Source organism: Ursus maritimus, unplaced genomic scaffold (genome assembly GCF_017311325.1).
Source record: "Ursus maritimus isolate PB19 unplaced genomic scaffold, ASM1731132v1 scaffold_7, whole genome shotgun sequence".
Lineage (NCBI taxonomy): Eukaryota > Metazoa > Chordata > Mammalia > Carnivora > Ursidae > Ursus > Ursus maritimus.
This window is the reverse complement of record NW_024426885.1, coordinates 56,888,696-56,910,626: the sequence shown is the minus strand read 5'-3', so window position 1 is coordinate 56,910,626 and position 21,931 is coordinate 56,888,696. Positions and strand designations below refer to the sequence as shown.

Here is a 21,931-nt window from a genome sequence, read left to right as displayed (position 1 = left end):
TAAATAAACTGTGTGGTTCATCATGGAATGTTTTGAAATACATAAAAAGAACAAGTTAGCACTAATGCACTAAATGCAAAAAGCTCCAAGATATATCGATGAATAAAAGGAAGGTGTGCAGCGCTGTAAATAGTATGCTACCAGATATGTAAAGAAGAGAAATACAGGGGTGCCTGGGTGGTTCAGTCAGTTTAAGCGTCTGCTTGCAGCTCAGGTCATGATCCCAGGGTCCTGGGATTGAGCCCCAAGTCAGGCTCCCTGCTCAGCAGAAAGCCTGCTTCTCCCCCTCCCTCTGCCCTTCCCCACCACTCATGCTCTTTCGCTCTTTCTCAAATTAATAAATAAAATCTTTAAAAAAAAAAAGAAAAGAATTACATGTATGCGTGTAAATGCACAAGATATCCAAGAAAAGATATGAGAGAAATGCCTCTGAGATGGAGAAACAGGGGAAAGGGATTGAGGAGTGGTCTAGGGAGGGGAGGCCACACTTCTATTGATTATCAAGATTTCACACACAATAGCAGGGTGCCTGGCTGGCTCAGTCTCTAGAGCATACATACCTAATGATATAGGAGGAATAGTAACTAACACACAGTGCTTACTATATGCCAGGCGTATTCTAAACACATTACATACTTTAAACTAATCTGATATACGTCTGTTAAACTGTAAGATATTCATATGCTTGTCTTATTTCACTAGATTATTAGCTACTTGAGAGCGTAAACATGACTGAAGCATTTTTATATCTTGTACTAATGCTAGTACAATATCACATAATAATGTTCTAAAGAAATGTGTCTCATTCATTCATTATCATTCATTCATTCATCATTCAATATCAAATATGAAACAGATTATCTTCATCATTTAGAGCTGACTTAAGAACTTGATAACTTTTATGTAAAATTATCTTTTCATAATCAGTTTGCTGTCATGAAGTTAAGCCATAATCCAAAAATAAATGGCTTTGAGAATGTGCACTTATGCATACATGTGACTATAGTTGTGCTGGACACACTGGAGAATTCAAACAAATTATTGAAGAAAACTTGTCCAGGTTTCCCCTTACTTTTCATTCAATGAGAAAAACTATATTATCAAAGCACAGTCCCCTCCCTTTATAAACTTTGATTTCAGGAAAGTATGTAAGTGTTTAAGAATAAAAGGTCTCCTACTACGTTGTGTGGGATCAAGTATAGAAAGTGCTATATCAGGAGTGGCCCATCATAAACCCCCATTCAAGTGGAGCTATTTCTCATTTCTTATTTAGAGGTTTTAGGGCATCATGGGAGAGAAAAGTGAACAAGAGCTGGTCTCAGTCTTGTCAACAACTGGGAAATGCATCTGTAATAAAAACAAAGTAGACTGTAGGAGTGGGAGTAGTTTTCCCCTGGACAAGCGTTAAAAGTCATCAGTGCTGTAAATCAGTCTGGTGGGAAACAGAAAAAAAATTAAAACCTTCATTCTTAGATTAAAAAATTCTCTTATTCAATCTAGTGTTTATTTGAGGGCCCACCTGGGCCAGACAGGCCTTATGACAGGCAGCTGTAGCCCAAAGTTCATTTTATTAACTTAACAGGCTCTGATTTTCACCACAGGGATGTATCTGGTGAGCAGCTAAGGCTGCAGGGGCTGACCTCCACCCCGGCCCCAGTTCTGCGCTGTGGCCTGGTGCTCTCTAACTGCTTCCTGACCTTCTACCAGACCAAGTGGTCCCCCAGCCAGGCCTCCCCTGAGACCCCAACTCTGTGCATAAGAGCCCCGTATCCAGCGTGGCTGAGCTTGAGATTTATTGCTCTCCACGCCAACTCCCACACAAGTCCTTAGTCTTTTTTTCTTTTCTTTTTCTTTTTTTTAGGGGTGGGGAAGGGCAGAGGGAGAATTGTAAGCAGGCTCCACCCCCAGCATGGAGCCAACACAGGGCTCGATCTCACAACCCTGAGCTGAAATCAAGAGTCAGATGCTTAAACGACTGAGCCTTCTAGTTGTTTAATGTTCTTTAAATAAACACTTAATTTTCCAATAAAATTAAAAACAAGTCTTAAAAAAATGCTTTTCTTCTATTTTTGAAGTAAAATTTGCAGATATGGTAACCATGCCAAACCACATTTTACTAAAGTGGTAAAATTTTAATAGAAATAATTCTCTATGGGGCGCCTGGGTGGCTCAGCCTTCAGCTCAGGTCATGATCCAGGGGTCCTGGGATCAAGCCCCGCAACAGGCTCCCTGCTCGACGGGAAGCCTGCTTCTCCCTCTCACACTCCCCTTGCTTGTGTTCCCTCTCTTGCTGTCTCTCTCTGTCAAATAAATAAATAAAATCTTTTTAAAAAAGAAAGAGAAAGAAAGAAAGAAAGAAAGAAAGAAAGAAAGAAAGAAAGAAAGGAAGGAAGAAAGAGAAAGAATTCTCTAAACAGCTGGTCCTGATTTTTGGAGTTGACAAAAAGGTGAAAATTCAAATAAAATTAAGGGAAGCAACACAAAATTTTATTTGCTTAAAAAAAAAAGTGTTCATCCAAGAAAAAGAAAAAAAAGTTTTCATCTATGTTATGGACTAAATTGTATTCCCCCAAAACTCATATGTTGAAGTCCTAATTCCCCTTACCTTAGAATGTAACCTTATTGGAGATAAGGTCTTTAAAGAGGTGAATGTGTTAAAAGGAAGCTGTTAGAGTGGTGCTGTAATTCAATATGACTGGCATCCGTGTAAGAGGAAGCAGGGACACCAGGGATGTGTGCACACAGAAAGGTCATGTGAGGACACATCGAGAAAGCAGCAAGCCAAGAAGAGAGACCTCAGAAGAAAGAACAAAACTTCAAGGACCCCTGGGTGGTTCCGTTGGTTAAACGTCTGCGGATGGCTCAGGTCATGATCCCAGAGTCCTGGGATCAAGTCCCACGTTGGGCTCCCTGCTGAGCAAGGACTGTATTTCTCCCTCTGCCTGCCACTCCCCCTGCGCGCTCTCTCGCTCTCTCTTTAATAAATAAATAAAATCTTTAAAAAAAAGAGAAAAAAGGCCTGCCGACACCTTGATCTTGGACTTCCAGCCTCCAGAACTGTGAGAAACATTGTTTAAACCACCCAGTGTGTATTATTTTGTTATAGCAGCCCTTGCAAACTAACACAATCTACTATGATACTATTTCATAAAAGGAATCACATTTTAAACCACAAAGATCATAATTTCTAAATAATGTAGCTTTAAAAAAAAAACTGGTGCCTGAGTGAGTCAGTTAAGCATCTGCCTTCAGCTCAGGTCATGATCCCAGGGTCCTGGAATCAAGCCCCCGCATCAGGCTCCCTGATCAGCAGGGGGTCTGCTTCCCCCTAGGCCTCTCCCCACCTCCCACTCGTGCTCTCTCTTGCTCTCTCTCTAATAAATAAATATATAAAATCTTAAAAAATAATTTTTTTAAAAAAAGTCCTATATTCTTTTTTTCCTCATTTTGCTATATACACAAGTGAAACTGTGTATATAGCATTGACTAAGGAACCCCTGCTCTAAAATTGTTTCTCTTTGGGGCACGCAGGTCACTCAGTCAGTTGAGCATTTGTCTTTGGCTCAGGTCATGATCCCAGGGTCCTGGGATCAAGCCCTGCCTTGGGGAGCCTGCTTCTCCCTCTCCCTCTGCCTCTCCCCCTGCTTGTGCATGTGTGCTCTCTCTCTCTCAAATAAATAAACAAAATCTTTATAAATAAATAAATAAAATAAAATTGTTTTTCTTCTTAATTTTTCATTTACTTGTTTGCAAACTAAAAAATAATCACAGACTACACATGACCATCAATAATTCCAACCTAACAGGCCTATTCTCATTGTGAGAACATAGCTTATAAATTTATCACTTGCTATATATAACAAAAGAAATCTTGTAAAAACATGTTTTCTCAAATAAATAATAACCTTTTAAATTTATGATTATTAAACTTAAAATACAAATATCTAATCAAATTATTTTCAAAATACAGTTAAACTACAAATTCATCGTGAATTTTGGGAAGTTATTTATTTCACTCTATGGGGTTTACACAAGTAATTTCACATTTCATTTTAAGTCAAGAGTCAGAAAACATTTCTTGTACTACCAGCACTAAGAGAGATCATGATATATCAATGAATTATTTAAATACAGAGATAGCTTTTTAAAATGGAGTTCTATAAATAACATTAACAGAAAAACACACACCATACAAGCTACTTTGGATCTAAGAGCTTTAATGTATTCAAATATTGAAAGAAACTAGTCTGAAAGTTTTCTCATTTAAAAAACACATTGTGATAAAATGGGTTTAAGGATGGAGGAATCTATCTGTACTGAGCGATTCACAAACACGACAGAGAAACATAACATTTTTAAGATTTAAACAAAGACTCGTTGGCAGCACAGGAGATGGTCTTGCTCTCTCTCCTATCGAGCAGGGACTTTTCATATTTCATAATTTCTGAATTTCCTCAGGAGTTCAGAGGGAGCATCCCCAGACCAGCGGAAACGTAAGTGCCAAGAGTTCACATCTGAAAGACCTTTAAAGCACAGAAGAGAAGATTTTAAAATCAGAGAGGTTGGAAAAGAAAAGTCACAGTGTCATGGCAAAATAGCTTGCTGATAAGTTTTCACTACAATAAATAAAAGGCAAGAGTAAGTCTTTAATATGGATTATCAATATCTTATAGAAACTGATTATCTTAAGGAGACTTTTGAATTCTTTTTTCTGCACACACAAGCTTTGATTTGGCCTGGTGCATCCATTCATTTATTCATTTGTAAAGAAACATTTATTGAGCACCTATTACATATCGCCAGCCTCTATTCTGAGTACTGTGAGACAGCAGTGCGTGTCTCCTGACTGGGGGGGGGGGGGGGGGGCATGTCCACAGAAGAATCCAGAAAATTATTAATGTGGAAAAAAAAACTATTCGTGAGGGAAACACATAGGAGAATGGGAGCCCAGAGAAAGGCATTCAGTGTGGACTAGGTAAAATAAAGGTAGAGTGAGAGACTTCGGGAAGGAAGTCACATTCAAAGTGACCATGAGAAGGAATTAGCTAGACCAGGGTGTCTCAAACTTCCATACACATAGTCATTATCTGGAGATCTTGTTATACTAGAGATTCTGATTCTGGATGTCTGGGGTGGAGCCTGAGATTCTGGACTTTTTTTTTAAAGATTTTATTTATTTGTCAGAGAGAGAGAGCACAAGCAGGGGGAGCAGCAGGCAGAGGGAGAAGACTCCCCACCCAGGAAGGAGCCCAATGCCAGACTCGATCCTAGAACCCTGGGATCATGACCTGAGCCAAAGGCAGATGCTTAACCAACTGAGCACCCAGGCACCCCCAATTCTGGATTTCTAAGGAGCTTCCTTCCCTGACCACTTGATCTAAATAGTACCCAGCCCCCACCTCCAACCCTCCCTGTCCCCTTACCCTGCTTATTTTTCTATAAAGCCCTTGTGAATATTTGATATTAAATATTCATTTATTTATATATTATATATGGGGAGATCCCACTTAAAAAAAAAAAGAAAGAAAAGAAAGAACTTCTCTGTGGTCACAAGATGTAATGGTAAAATGAGGAGTAGATCCCAGATTTCTTTTTCCCTTTTTTAAATTTTTATTTTTTGAGTAGGCAATATATTTATGTGGCTAAAATTCAAAAGGCACAAAGATTTACTCCGAAAGTCTTCTACCCTTCCTTTCCTCTGATGTTCCCAGTAAACAAATTTGTTACCAGTTGCCTGCCTATTTTTCCAGAGATAGTCCAGGTATATACAAGCAAATACACGCATACATTCTCCAACACCACCTCCCCACTCCTTTATCCTAAACGCTAACATATGGTCCACTATCCTGCATTTTGACTTTTTGTTTCTAATATATCTTAGATGATTGCTCTTTATCAGTATATGAAGAGCTTTCTCATTCTCTCTTACGGTTGAGGAGTATTCTATTGTACAATATACAAAAGCTCAACCCTACTGAGGGGCATTTTATTTGCTATTCTGCAATGAATAACATGGCACACGTGTCATTTTGCACATGGATTATCTGTAGGATAAAATTTTGGAAATGGGACTGCTGGGTCAAAGTCATTGTGCATTTGTAGTTTTAAGAAACGTTGCCAAACAGTTCTCCATAAAGCTTGACCCAGCAGCTGCTGATTTTCCCACACCCTCTTTTACACCGTGTTAATAAACTTAGTAACCTTTGCCAGGCGGATGAGTAGGAAACAATGTAGTTTTATTTTGCCTTTCTCTTGTTATGAGTGAGTTTAAGCATCTTTTCACGTCCCAAGGCTATTTGTGTATTTTCTGTTCTATGAACTATCTGTTCATTTCCTTTGCTTGTTTTTTGGTTTGGTGTGGTTTTTTTTTGTTGTTGTTGTTGTTGTTTTTCACTGGATGGTTGATCCTGTGTCTCACTGATTCACAGAAGCATACATTAAGAGAAGTTATATTTCACTAATTACATTGCAAAACATCTTTGTACATGTTTAAGAGCCACTTTATTTTCTCTCCTAAACTATTTATATAGTTTCCCTCCCTTTTTCTTTCAGATTATTGATCTTTTTCTTCTTGATTTGTAGAGCTGACTTTTGAATTCTTATCAACAAGAATTAGTTTATATGGATGAAAGAACCTCATGTGCTTAAATGATTAATAATAAAAGGATATTTATAGATGCCTCCAGTGGTGGGAACTTGGGCAATTCACTTGCAAAGAAATTGGAAACACCTTTCAAACAGCTACCAAAAGTAAAAGGTCAATGGTAAAGAATCTCTGAATACACAAATAATTTATTCCACAACAGTAAAATTTCTTTAATTCTAAACAACTTTGTTAAAAACTAGAGAAAAGGTCATTTTCCTTCTCTACTAGAGGGAGGGTAAGTTGGCAAAAATCTCCTGGCAGGCAATTTGGAAAAATTTATGAAACTCATTAAAATGTATAAACTTTTAACCCAGTAATTCTACTTCTAGAAATTTACCCTAAGGAAATAATCACAGATGTGTTCAAGGGTTTAACCATAAGAGTATTTATCATGACACCATTTATAAATGTTTTTAAAAATCAAGAAACAGGGTGCCTCAGGGTAGCTCAGTTGGTTGGGCGTCTGCCTTTGGCTTGGGTCATGATCTTGGGGTCCTGGGATCGAGTCCTGCATCAGGCTCCCTGCTCAGTGCTTCTCCCTCTCCCTCTCAAATACATAAATAATTTTTTTAAAAGGATGGGGACTATTTGACAGATGTTCATCACGGAAGAGGCATCAAAAGGCAAACTCCAAAGTAAATACTAACCACTGCTTAAGGAAATTAATGAATATGCTGAAAAGATATGTGAGAAGCCACTCCAGACTTGGTAAAGCTGACATGAATAATATTTCTTAAATGTTGATGTTACAGAAATTTACAGTGCAGTAAAATAAAGTTACAAATAATCATACAACTACACTTTGATAAATCAAACTCCAACTTGATGGTGCTACTCATTACAACCAATAATCTCTTAAACGTCATTAAGAAACAGTAAGTGCGGCCTTTAGTAAAATTTCATAATTCTTATTCTCCAACGACAGCTTCACAGAACAATGATCCTCCTCTCACTGCCCACCCCCCCCCACCCCCCACCCCCGCCGCTTCATTCCTCAGTCACCGTAAGAGAATACACTTCACCATGTGAGGGCATCAAAACTGACATCACATTGTACTGCACACCCAAAATTAACATAACATTGTATGCTAACTACACTGGAATTTTAAAAAATAATAATAATAAAATAGGAGTAACAAAAACAAAACAAAAACAAAATCCTGACATCACAATTTATTCTGAGTAAATTACAATATATCTATCCTGTGGAATACTTATCTGCTGTTTAAAAGGACATAATAAAAAAAATAAAAATAACAATAAAAGGAAGAGTTAATTCTCAATATAAGAGTCTAAGGAGAAGCCCCATAATAATAAAAGCTAACACCAAAAAAAGCACCTACCAGGTACCTGGTCTTAATATTTTACATAATTTATTTACTTCTCAAAAAAACCATATGAGGTAGACACTAATGTTTTGGCTGTATAAGAAGAAAACTCAGATACAGAGAAATTAACTTGCTTGCCCAAAGTCATGCAACTCAGTGGAAAAGCAGAGATCCAGTTCCAGAGTTTGTGCTTGTAGGCACTGGGTAGCAATATAATACCTTCTTATTTTTAAAGCCCTCATAAGTGAACGTATATTTCTTTTTTTTTTTTTAAGATTTTATTTATTTATTTGACAGAGAGAGACAGCCAGCCAGAGAGGGAAAACAAGCAGGGGGAGGGGGGAGTGGGAGAGGAAGAAGCAGGCTCCCAGCAGAGGAGCCTGATGTGGGGCTCAAACCTAGGACCCTGGGATCACGCCCTGGGCCGAAGGCAGACGCTTAACGAGGCGCCCCTGAATGTATATTTCTATATGCTTGTATTAGCATAGAGAACAATGTGAAAGGAGACGCCTCTGGGCATCTGCATTGTTACTTCAGGAAATAGAAGCAGAGAACAATGGGAGACTGGGGTAGACACTAAGTCATTGTCTGTATATGATTCTTGGAATTTTCGAATAACAAGCTCCTGTTACTTTAGGGTTTTTAAATATCTAAATAACTCTTTTAAAGGAAGAGAAAATTTCATACAATCTGATGGGAGGGATTCCAGCCTCGTGCCTGAGTCTCTGAAGTGATCAGCTGCCCCTCCCCCCAGTTCTGACGAACTCAGACTAGGATCTGAAACAGAGTCACAGGGAAGCCCCAGGGGTTCAGAAAGCTCGGATCTGAACATTCCAGGGCTGAACAGAGAAATATTTATATGTTTGCTTGTGTGTGCCTGTGCGTAGGTGTTTGTATACGTGTATTTGCTTAAAACACTGTTTTTTTTCCGAAATTCGGGCTTCTGCTTTGATCAGTTTGTTACATTGTAACCATGCCCAGATAGGAGGCTGATGCAACCAACGTGTGGACGCCACAAAAGGATATCTTGAGTAATCAGCACAAACACCTTAATCACAGCCTAAGAATCTTTAGCAGGTAATGCGCGTATAGAGGTTCTCCCCTATGGGAGATTTCAAGTGACTATTTCTAGAAAGTCTATAATTCACCACGAACTATCTAATTATCTTCTTTTTTTTCAGTAAGTATTCAAGGACTCAAGGACCTTCAGGAGCCTTTGATTTAAAGGCTAAATTCTGCTTTCCGTGCTGATAGCGCTCTCTCAAACTTGGTGAACCTTCCTAAAACCCGCCAGACTTTCTGCAAGAAGTGTGGCAAGCACCAGCCCCACAAAGTGACACAATACAAGAAAGGCAAAGATTCTCTTTATGCCCAGGGAAAGAGGCGTTATGACAGGAAGCAGAGTGGCTATGGTGGGCAGACTAAGCCAATTTTCCGGAAGAAGGCTAAAACTACAAAGAAGACTGTGCTGAGGCTTGAATGTACTGAGCCCAACTGCAGATCTAAGAGAATGCTGGCTATTAGGAGCTGCGAGCATTTTGAACTGGGAGGAGATAAGAAGAGAAAGGGCCAAGTGATCCAGTTCCAAGCTTCATATTTTGTTATATTATGAAGACAATAAAATCTTGAGGTTTTGTTCAAATAAATAAATAAATAGAGGCTAAATCCTAAATCACAACCCTGAGAATCAAGCAAGAATCTGAAGGACAATGACAGTGTGTGTGCATAACACACCTACACAAGATCAACGCAGTGGGATGGCTGGAGACACAAAGAAATGATCACAGTAGCTGACATTAACCCGAGACCGGCTTGGTAGGTGAATCACTGTGCTAAGCATTTTGCACGGATCTCATTTAATCTTCATGATAACTCTATGAGAAGGTATTATGATCTTGATTTTATAGATGAGGAAGCCGAAATCTAGAGAAGTTAAGTAACTTTCACCAAGGAATACAGATCGGAAGCAGTAGAGCTAGACAGTGTCGCTTGGGAACGGCACCCCTACAATGCCCTGCTTCGGTGGATCCGTGTATCATTCAGAATGTCTACAGAGGGGGCGCCCGCGTGGTTCAATCACCTGGGTGGCTCAACCATTAAGTAAGTGTCTGCCTTCAGCTCAGATCATGATCCCAGGGTCCTGGGGTTGAGCCCCTGCATCAGGCTCCCTGCTCAGCGGGGAGCCGGCTTCTCCCTCTCCAGCTCCCCCATGCTTGTGTTCCCTCTTTCGCTATCTCTCTCTGTCAAATAAATAAATAACACCTTAAAAAAAAAATAGTCTACAGAGCTACTTCCAAATGAGGTACCTTCTCAAGATAGTGCAATGCCTTACAAACAGCCTCTAAAGCCAAGCTGCTTTAGTTCAGCCCCCTCCCCTGCTGTATACAAGCTGCGGAGCTTTGGGGAAATTACTCAGCCTCCCTGGACTTCAGTTTTCTCATCTGTAAAATGAGAATAATGAGGATGGTGCCAACCTCACAAGCTTGTAGTGAGGGTTAAATAAATTAATGTATATGAAATGAATGTAAGACAAGATAATACATGTAAAGTAATGCACATAAAGAACATTCCTGTACATAGTAAACACCCAGTAAATGGCAGTGTTAACTTCAGTCCAGCAGAAGACACTCCCAGAAATGCCTCAAATTTTCCCTTACAAGGAATGTATTGAGGAATGTGTCTTCCAGTTTCTGTGTCGGAGTTAAGTATCTTTTAAGGTGATAAAGCAATCCTCAAATTTGGCACTATTGTGTAGTTGGAAGACGTTGAAAATAAATACAGTATAAACCAAGCCCTTTAATTTCAGACCCTTGTTCTGCAAGGCTACATGACTTGACTTACTTGGAGAATCGGGATTTTGTGGGGAGAATGACTTCTCCAAGGACTTGGATTCCTTTTCCTCCATTTTCTCTGTGGTTGAACCCAGCTCCTCTTTCTTTATTTCTCTTTGCTTGTTCCATTCCTCATTTTCAATCTGGTCGGTATGAGGCTGGTCAGATTCTTCCAGCATCAGATCTTTCTTACCTCTGACAGCCCAGTGCATTGACTACATTAATAAAAAGCAGACACATAGGGGGTAATCAGAAGGGGGAATGAAACATGAGAGACTATGGACTATGAGAAACAAACTGAGGGCCTCAGAGGGGAGGAGGGTGGGGAAATGGGATAGACCGGTGATGGGTAGTAAGGAGGGCACATATTGCATGGTGCACTGGGTGTTATACACAACTAATGAATCATCGAGCCTTACATCGGAAACCGGGGATGTACTGTATGGTGACTAACATAATATAATAAAAAATCATTAAAAAAAAAAAAAAGCAGACACATAATATAAAATCAATATCATATAGTATTCTGTATTTAAAGTTCAATGTGTGGTAAAACCTGACCTACTATTACGAATTTTACTGTAGGTTTTATTTCAAAATAAAAATGTTAATTTTGGGGTGCTTGGCTTATTCAGTCAGTGCAGCAGGTGACTCTCGATCTCAGGGTGGTGGGTTTGAGCCCCAGGTTGGGCCTAGAGCCTACAGAGAGAAAGAAAGAAAGAAAGAAAGAAAGAAAGAAAGAAAGAAAGAAAGAAAGAAAGAAAGAAAGAAAGATGGGGCACTTGGCCAGCTCAGACAGTAGAGCATGCAACTCTTGATCTCGGGGTTGCAAGTTTGAGCCCCACACTGGGTGAGAGGATTACCTAAAAATAAAATCTTTAAGGGGCACTTGGGTAGCTCAATAGGTTGGGTGTCCAACTCTTGGTTTCAGCTCAAATCATGATCTCAGGGTCGTGAGAGGGAGCCCTGCGTAGAGCTCCGGGCTCGGTGGGAGTCTGCTTGGGATTCTCTCTCTCTCCCTCTGCACCCTCTCACCTCCTCTCTCTCTAAAATAAATAAGTAAATCTTTTTAAAAAATAAAAATGAAATCTTTTTTTAAAATGTTAATTTTACGGGTGCCTGGGTGACTCAGTCAGTTAAGCGTCTGCCTTCAGCTCAGATCATGATCTTGGGGTCCTGGGATCGAGCCTTGATTCAGGCTCTGCTCATCGGGGAGTCTGCTTCTCCCTCTCCTTCTGTTCCTCCCCCCAGCTCGTGCTCTTTCCCTCAAATAAATAAACAAAATCTTTTTTTTTTTTAATGTTAGTTTTTTAAAAGGGCAGTGGCCTTAGCTGGTACAAAAACTCTGCTTTTGGTTTGGTTGGTTTGCGTCTGTTGTTGCTTAGTTTGGTTTCTTCCTTTTTCTGCATGTGCACAGAGTAGAAGAGACTGGCCAGTGGCTTTCTCCATGGAGGGAAAGGATATTGGGAAGGTCAGTGAAAATTAGAAAGTAAGAAATTCAAGAATTCAGGGCCCAAAGAGCTGAAAATGTGGTCCTTCAACCTCACAAGTCAGTTAAGTGTCCTGTACAGTGTATTTACTCCATGCCTCAGTACATCTTTCCTGGAAAAAAGTGCGGACTATTTTCCTTAGATGGTGTTGAGGATTAATGACTTACCTACAGTAAATGTTTTGATAGCCTCGAAGATATTCTGAGATAATAGTTTTACTCATCCATCCACTTTATAAGAATAAAATATTTTATCATCCGACCCCTGTATCTGCTGATCCCATTAAAGAAATATACAGGGGAAATATCCAAACTGTATCTAACCTCATATTCAGGCGCCTCTCATGCTTTGTACTTCAATCAAAAGACTAATGTAAGAGCGACGCTAAGCAGCCTGGTTTGCGGGGACACAATTAGGTCTCATTTCTGTGTTCACAGAGTGTATTTCTCAGCTCCCTTAAGATATTAACTGGGCAGAACAACACTGAACATCAAGCAAACTCATGTGGAATGACTCAGTTCAACAGAATGATCATCAGTAAAAATATCAAATGAAAGCAGTTGATAGAGACTAAGAGGGAGATTAGGAAGAGGACAGTCTGTACAGCAAAATAATGAACTGCATCAGACAAAAAAAATCACTATGTGCAGGGGGTGAACTAACGCTAAACAGACATCAAGCCTGGGTGCAAAGGCCACTGTCCTCAGTCCATGAAATTAGTATGTTGTTTATTCTACCTTCTCCATTAACTTGTTTACCAGCTTTCTTCAATGTGTTTTTTTCCCCTAGGAAGTAATTTTTTAAAATTCTGGACCTTGGGGCGCCTGGGTGGCTTAGTTGGTTAAACGTCTGCCTTCAGCTCTGGTCATGATCCCAGGGTCCTGGGATCTAGCCCCAAGTCGGGCTCCCTGCTCAGTGGGGAGCCTGCTTCTCCCTCTCCCTCTGCCTCTCCCCCCACCCCGTTCATGCATTCTCTCTCTCTCTCAAATAAATAGATAAAATCTTTAAAATCAATAAATTAAGTAAGTAATTTAATTTAATTAAATTCTGGACCTTGTTTAATAATTTAAACATTGTACCTACATGACAGTAAACATTAAATAGACAAACAGAAAAAATAAACAAATAGAAAAAGATCAATTGACTCATGTGAGCCATGGATCAGCTGAATAACTATTCAAAACTGACTCATTGTTTTTATTCTGGATCAACATGAGTGAATTTTTTACTTGCCTGGGTGATCTTTGACCGGGTTTTGGATAACATTCAATTCCTCTATTAGGACAGACTGCCTTCTGCACAGGCCCAGAAGGTGTTGAATTATGCACTGTTTCTCATCTGATTGGGGAAAGTGTAACAAAAAGCGTATAGTAGGAAGCTTCCCCAGTCGTTTGTAGCCAACTGGACTCACCCCAAGGGCACCTCACCAAGCCCAGGAACCCAGAAACAATCAGTAGACAAATAGACCCATGTGAGGGTAATTGGCAGTCCCAACAAGCCCTCCCAAAAGCAATCAATTTGTCAAACAATCAATTCACCAAAAATGTGTTCCTATTAACTCTTTTTTCTAAAGATTTTATTTATTTGAGAGAGAGAGTGTGTGCATGAGCAGGGGGAGGGGCAGAAGGAGAGGGAGAAGCAGACTCCCCACTGAGCACTGAGTCTGATGTGGGGGCTCAACCCAGGGCTCCACCCAGGGCTCAGGGTTCGTGGCAGGGCTGGATGTCAGGACTCTGAGATCATGACCTGAGCCCAACTCATATTTTCTCTATGATATATAAAGGTTGGGACTGGGTGACTCAGTCAGTTAAGTGTCTGACTTGACTTCAGCTCAGGTCATGATCTCAGGGTTGTGAGATCAAGCCCCACTTTGGGCTCCACGCTGGGCAAGTAGCCTGCCTAAGATTCTTTCTCTCCCTAATACATATTTGTATGCCCCTCCCCTCCTAATACATATTTGTATGTAATACATTTAATAATATATAAATATATATAATTTGTACATATTGAAATATATATTTATAAAGGTCAATGTAAGAACAAAGTAAGTGTATAACTAATTACAGTGATTATTCTTATATTTAATTTTTTTAATAGCATGAAGAAAGAGAACACAATGGTTTAAAAAGTCTCTCTGCTTCAATCCAATGACTCTTTTACCAGAATTTGTAACATGAATAAATTTAAAGTAATTTGCAGCTTTCTTGAATTAATCAGGCTCTGTTTTTTATGGAATTTATAATCCTTGAGAGGAAACAGGCCCATATGAACTAAAAAGATGGAGGAGATGAATTTGCTTTGGTTCAAAATTCAGCAGCATTATATGAGCAACTTGAAAAGCACCGTTGTCAGAATGTATAAAACAATAAATGCTAGTGAGGAGTGTGTATATTGAATCAAACAGCCAAGGAGACTGACAGCTGTAGTCATCAGCTCTTCCGGTACTAATCCATTGAATTCCCCTTCACAGGATTTGTGGACACACAAATATAACTCATATATCCAGATTCTACCAGCTTCTTGGTCTTCTCCCTCCTATTGCCTGTTGACTTTTTAAACTACTATATGAGTCTACTGGGAAACAAACTGAGGGCTTCAGAGGGGAGAGGGGTGGGGGATTGGGATAGGCTGGTGATGGGTATTAAAGAGGGCACGTATTGCATGGAGCACTGGGTGTTATACGCAAGTAATGAATCATGGAACACTACATCAAAAACTAGGGATGTACTGTATGGTGACTAACATAATATAATAAAGAATTATTATTAAAAAAAAAAAAACTACTATGTGAGTCTAATCCATGGGCAGCCTGAGCTTCATGAATTCACTTCATCCCGGAGAGAAACCTACCGTTTTCACCGAGTCACTCAAAGCTTCCCACTGATGGAATGGCATCGACATCTGGCTCCTTCGCCAGTGGTCATAGCGGGCACGACTCTCTGTATTAGTCAGAATATCCTTTGCCTTCTGCAGTTTCTGAAAAGTCTCCACTGGAAAACAAGTCAAAAGATGAGCACTGCTCTCTTGAAGGAGTTATTTCAAACTCCCAAGCAAAGTGATCTCACAGGAATAGGTCTGTTATTTACTGGCTATGTGACCTTGGGCCAGTTCACCTCTTCAAACTTTAATTTCCTCATGTGTAGAGTGAATCACAAGGACAAAGGAGATCATGTATGTAAAGTGCCTGGTTCACAGTTTATCCACTCCCTTTACTGAGCTCTGGGGATGTGCCAAGTGCTATTCCAGGTGCTGATGACACAGGTGCGAACAGTAGACATGAACTATTTAGTGGGATTGACATTTGTAAACATCAAAAAAATTACAGTTTTGTCTACTAGGAAGAAAACTACCTTTTCTAGTGGTAGTTGTGAGGAAGAGTAGTGATCAGGCTAGAGGAACAGTGTAAATGAAGACTCTAAGGCAGAAAGGAGCATAGTAATTTAGAGAAAGTAGAAAATGCCCATCTGACAGGAGGACACAGGGCTGGGAAAGAACAACGAGGAATGGGGCTGTACAGTAGACAAGGGCCCAGTCATCCAGGACCTTAGAGGCCTAAGGATTCTGGTCTGTTTTTTGTTGTAAGAGCAGTAAGAAGCTATTGGGAGGGCTTAAGCACAGGAAGTAACATGGTAGGTGGTTGATAAATGGTAGCTTTGTCACTGATCTATCTGACCAGATGGCGTACAATAGAAACCATCTGTGTTCCTTTTGTAAACACTTTCAATGTCTCTTCTGCTTCTCAATGAATTTCAAACTTTCTATAGAACAATACACAAAAATCAATTGTGTTTCTATACAGTAACAATGAGCAATCTGAAAATGAAGTCAGGGATGGAATTCCATTTACAATAACATCAAAAAGAATAAAATACTTAGAAAGAAATGTTAACAAAAGAAGTGCAAGACTTATATATTGAAAACTATAAAACAGTAGTTTGAAAGAAATTAAATATCTAAATAAATAGTTATCCATGTTCATGGATCAGAAGACCTAACATTGCTAAGATGGTAATATTCTCCAAACTGCTCTATAGATTTAATGCAGTCTCTGTCAAAATCCCAGGTGCCTTTTTTTTTGCAGAAATTGACAAGTTGGGGCGCCTAGGTGGCACAGCAGTTAAGCGTCTGCCTTCGGCTCAGGGCATGATCCCGGCGTTATGGGATCGAGCCCCACATCAGGCTCCTCCGCTATGAGCCTGCTTCTTCCTCTCCCACTCCCCCTGCTTGTGTTCCCTCTCTTGCTGGCTGTCTCTATCTCTGTCGAATAAATAAATAAAATCTTAAAAAAAAAAAAAAAAAAAAGAAATTGACAAGTTGATCCTAAAAATCCGTATGTAGATGCAGGGGACTCAGAATAGTCAAAACAATTTTGAAAAACAAAGTTGGAAGAACTCACACTTCCCAATTTAAAACTTTCTACAAAGCTACAGTAATGAAAACAGTACGGTACTAGCATTAGAGCAAACATTAATAAATGGGATATTATGAGTCCAAAAATAAACCTCAAATTTACAGACAATTGGTTTTCTTTCTTTTTTTTTTTTTTTAAGATTTTATTTTTAAGTAATCTCCACACCCAATGTGGGGCTCAAACTCACAACCCAGAGAGCAAGAGTTGCATGCTCTACAGACTGAGCCAGCCAGGTGCCCAAAGTCAATTGGTTTTCTACAAGAGTACCAAGACCACTCAACTGGGAGGAAAAAATCATCTTTCTGGGGCACCTGGGTAGCTCAGTCAGTTGAGTGTCTGACTTGGTTTCAGCTCAGGTCATGATTTCAGGGTTGTGGGATCGAGCCCTGCATCAGGCTCCACAGGCTCACCATGGAGTCTGCTTAGGATTCTCTCCCTTTCTCTTCCTCTCCTCATATGCTCATTCTCTCTCCCTCAAATAAATAAATAAAATCTTTTTTAAAAATCATCTTTTCAACAAATGGTGCTGAGACAACTGGATATCAACATATAACAGTATGAAGTTGGGGGGTGCCTGGGTGGCTCAGTCAATTAAGTGTCCAACTCTTGATCTCAGCTCAGGTATTTTTTTTTTAAAGATGTATTTATTTATTTGAGAGAGAGAGAAAGAAAGGGGGAAGGGCAAAGAAAGAGGGAGGGAATCTCAAGCAGACTCCCCACTGAGCATGGAGCCCAACATGGGGCTTGATCCCAAAACCAACCTCAGCTCAGGTCGTGAGTTTAAGCCCCACATTGTGCTCCACATTAGGTGTGGAGCCCACTCAAAAAAAAAAAAAAAAAAAGACGTTGGATCCCTACCTCACACCATAAACAAATAATCACTCAAAATGGACCATAGATCTACACTTGATCTTGACCGAAATGCCAAGGAGTGATAAAATGGATCATAGATCTATATGGACAAGCTAAAACTATAAAACTCTGAGAAAATATATAGGAGTAAATCTTTGTGATTTTGGGTTAGGCAACAGCTCTTTACATATGACACCAAAAGCACAAGCACAAGCAACAAAAGAAAAAAAACAGAAAATTGTACTTCATCAAGACTGAATATTTTGTGCTTCAAAGAACATCATCAACAAAATGAAAAGACAAGCCATGGAACGGAAGAAAATATTTTCAAATCATAGATGTGGTGAGGGATTTCTATCTATAATTATAGAGAACTCTTACAGCTCAATAAGAAGACTAATAGACTAATTTAAAAATTAGTAAAGGATTTGAATAAACGTTTCTCCAAAGAAGATATATAAATGGGAAATAAGCACATGCAAAAATGTTTATCATTAGTAATTGGGAAAATACAAATTAAAACCACAGTGAGATATATCCATTCCATAATCACTAGAATGGCTACAGTAAAAATATAAATATTAACAAATATTTGTTTGTGAGGATGTGGAGAAATGTGAAGCTTCATGCATTGCAGGTAGGATTGTAAAACAGTGTACTGCTTTGAAAAACAGTTTACCAGTTCCTCAAAATATTGAACATAGAGTTGACATATGACCTAAGAATTCCAACCCTATACACTCAGAAGGATTAAAAACATACGTCCACACAAAAATCTGTATATGAATGTTCATAATAACATTATTTATAGTAGCCATAAAATGGAAACAACTCAAATTTCCATCAACTGATAGTTGGATGAACAAATGTGGTATATACATATAATGAAATTATCATTCAGCTACAAAATAAATGAAGTACTGATACATGCTACGGAATGGATGAGCCTTGAAAACACTATGCTAAATGAAAGAAGCCAGTCAGGAAAGGTCACACATTGTATGATTCCACTGATATAAAATATCCAGAATAAAAAAGGGGTGCCTGGGTTGCTCAGTTGGTTAAGCATCTGACTCTTAATTTCAGCTCAGGTCATGATCTCAGGGTTGTGGGATCAAGCCCTGAGTCAGGCTCCGAGCTCAGTGGAGAGACTGCTTGAGATTCTCTCTGTCTCACTCTCCCTCTACCCCTACCCCCTCTCTAAAATAAATAAATACATCTATAAGAAAAAAATAGATGAGGGGCACCTGGGTGGCCAGTCGGTTAAGCATCTGCCTTCGGCTCAGGTCATGATGTCAGGGTCCTGGGATTGAGCCCCACATCCGGCTCCCTGATCAGTGGGGAGCCTGCTTCTCCCTGTCCCTCTGCCCCTCCCCACCCAGTTCATGCTCTCTCTCTCTGTCTCAAATAAATAAATAAAATCTTTTTAAAAAAACAGACAAATCTGAAGAGAGGGTAAGTAGATTCATGGCTACCAGGGGCTGGGCAGGGGGCAATGGGAAATAATTGCTAATAAGTACAGGGTTTCTTTCTTTTTCACAACAACTTTATAAGGTGGAATTATTATTATTATTATTATTATTATTATTATTATTATTATTATTATTATATTATTCCCATTTTACAGAACCTAAGGCTGCAGGAGTTGATGTAACTTATCCAAAGTCCCAAAACTTCAAGTCATGGAGCCACAAACCAAACCCAAGCTGGCCGGCTCCCCAGCTGGTGCTCTCCACTGACTGCCTTTTTGCCCCTTCCATTTCCCTGCCATGGATGCTATCCTCCAATCCCCACTTTCTCCTCCACCTCCAGAGATAATAAAATGTCATCATTCACCAATAAGTTCCAAGTTGTGCCCTTGAGAAGCTCAGAGTCTAGTAAGGAAGCAGACATATAAGCAAATCATTTCAAATATAATGTGACAGAAACATAGAGGCAGTACTTGTTCTGCTTGCGGAGTCAGAAAAGATTTCATTACTTTCCTATACACTTGGATCATCCTTGACTTTTTCTCTCACATCTCACTTCTAATCCCTTAGCAAATCCTATTGGCTCTACTTTTAAAATATATCTAAGATCTGCCCCCTTGCTGCCACTTCCACCACCCCCACTCTGGTTCAAGCCACCGTCTTCTCTTGGTTGGAGTATTACACTAGCTTCTCAGCTGATCTCCCTGCCTTTGCCTCAGTCTGTTTTCTACACAGCAGTCAGACAGATCTTTTGAAAAATAAGTGGCATACTACCACTCCTTTGCTCAACATGACTTTTAATGACTTCCCAATTCTCTTCAAGTAAAATTAAAAATTCTTACCATCAGTGGCATGGCTATAGGTCTGATATGCTCTGCATGCCCTCTACCGTCTCTTCCTTCTCTGACCTCATTTTCTTCTATTCTCCCCATCTCCCCTTGCTACAGCCATAGCAACTTCCCTGATGCATCTCGAGTACACCAAGCACACTCCAGCCCCAGGACCTTGGCACTTACTATCCCTTCTACAAAGAACACTTTTACACCAAGCACTCATATGGCTTAAATCCTTCAGATGTCATCTCAGATACTGTCTTGTAGAGGGGGTCTTCCCTGACTATGCTATATAAAATGACTGCCCACCAGCCCCACGCCTTTATCTCCCTTGCCCTACATTACTTTTCTTTATACTACTTGCCCCAGCCATTATGTAGATTTTGTTTATGATCTGTCTCCCCTACATACTATACAAACTGTGGAAACAGACTTTATCTGTTTCGTTCTCTGCTGTGTCCTTTGCACTGAAACAGCACAGCAGGTACTCAAAAAGTATTTGTTCAATAAACCAATGAGTGAGTGCTTCCTATTTTGACTGTGAGAAAGATATTATATGGTGCTATTCCCTGAGCTCCAACCACCAAAGAAATGACACTTATCATTAAAACATTTTGTGATTTAGGACTATTTTAATACTAACAATGGGAAAACTAATTTAAATTGCCCTGATAGTGTTTAAAAATACCCCATGGGGGGTGCACCTGGGTGGCTAAGTCGGTTAAACTTCCGACTCTTGATTTCTACTCAGGTCATGATCGCAGGGTCGTGGGGTCTAGCTCTGCACTGGGCTCCACACTCACTGCAAATCTGCTTGAGATTCTCTCTCTCTCCCTCTCCCATTGCCCCTCCCTCCGCTCACCTGCTCCTCTCTCTCTCTCTCAAAATAAATAAATAAATAAATCTTTTTTTTAAAAAACGCATGGGGGAAAAAACCCCATGGGAAGTAACTGAGAGTCTCTCAAAAGGTGTTAAGGCAAACGTACAGTCAATACTGACATACTTCTGTACCCCAGGTGGTAAAGAATTGCTATTCCTGAGCCCCCATCCTCCAAACACCACAACTTTAAGTGTTCCCCCAACAGCCAGATGCTCCCTGCCACAGCAGGGTCCCTCCAGGCCCCTGTCCCAAACCTGGACAGCACAGCACCTAATAGGCCATTAACTATTTAATATCACTGCTGGAGATAGTTAGCAATTAGTGGGTTAATGGGAAGACCCTAAAGATGGGGCTATTAAAATTACGGGAAAATAAACAAACTAATAAAAAGCACCTTGCCATAGCAGCTTGCTCCAGTGAGTAATCCTTCCTACCACTGACGACAATTTAAATATCCTACTGTACAAATAAGATGTCACTTTTTCCAAGGGGAATAAAAAGTTCATTAAATTATCACCACAGATGCACATGCCAGTTACCACTACAGCAGTGTTTATAAAGATTTACATATTTCTCTCTGAGTCACCCTCTCTTTGCACATTACTGTTAGCCTGTTTTCCAAAGTCTGCAGAATGAAAGAACCCTGCCTGGGGTTATTCTGATGTCAATCCCTCAACAACAATTGGTATGCAGAAGCGAAAGATCCATTATCTTTCCTGATAGCTGGCCTTTCCTTGTTCCATCCTCGCCACCACATTTAATAAAAATGAGTTTCGGTTTATATTTGTCCTTTAATATATCAGCTAATCAAATGAGTCACACAAGATAAACATTTACCAGTTCTGGGAAGAGAGATCTCATTTTACAAGCTTATATGAGCAAATGACATGGGGACCTTTGAGAGACATTCCGTTTTAACTCCTACATCTACTCTGAACATACAGAAGTTATTTTAAATTCATATTTCACAATTGAATTTGTATTATTATAGTCACCTTTTAAATGTAGGCCACTTACAATTACTTGAAAAATAATAATAAAAATATGATGTCAGAGACCATACTTTGAAAAAAATCTGGAGGAAAATATACCACTGTTAATAGTGGTTCCCTGGCAGGGAGCGATATAAGCAGACTTTCACTTTCAACATTACTTATTACTGTGTGTTATTTTTATTCAAAGGGGAAAAAG

General features: G+C 39.6%; 2 protein-coding genes across 2 annotated transcripts in view; one reads left to right on the top strand and one right to left on the bottom strand.

The window, feature by feature from the left end:
• Positions 1-3,989: 3,989 nt before the first annotated feature.
• DNAJC12 (DnaJ heat shock protein family (Hsp40) member C12) overlaps positions 3,990-21,931 on the bottom strand; it is a 33,644-nt gene continuing 15,702 nt past the window's right edge. The window contains exons 3-5 of the mRNA XM_008695934.2: positions 15,146-15,285; positions 10,816-11,020; positions 3,990-4,523 (exon numbers count right to left, since the gene is read on the bottom strand). Coding sequence (XP_008694156.1) covers positions 4,429-4,523; positions 10,816-11,020; positions 15,146-15,285 — 440 coding nt within the window. The 3' untranslated portion in view covers positions 3,990-4,428. The remainder of the gene's footprint in view (positions 4,524-10,815; positions 11,021-15,145; positions 15,286-21,931) is intronic.
• LOC103667979 (60S ribosomal protein L36a-like) lies at positions 6,649-10,117 on the top strand. The gene is made up of 2 exons (XM_040624280.1): positions 6,649-6,764; positions 9,202-10,117. The coding sequence occupies exons 1-2, from the start codon at positions 6,649-6,651 to the stop codon at positions 9,584-9,586; spliced, it is 501 nt and encodes a 166-aa protein (XP_040480214.1). The 3' UTR covers positions 9,587-10,117.

Excerpts from the sequence above, each read along its gene's own strand:
- LOC103667979 (XM_040624280.1), top strand. The coding sequence starts at position 6,649 with ATGATTAATAATAAAAGGATATTTATAGATGCCTCCAGTGGTGGGAAC. Across the intron at positions 6,765-9,201 it reads CCAAAAGTAAAAGGTCAATG|GCTAAATTCTGCTTTCCGTG; the intron begins GTAAAGAATCTC and ends TTTGATTTAAAG.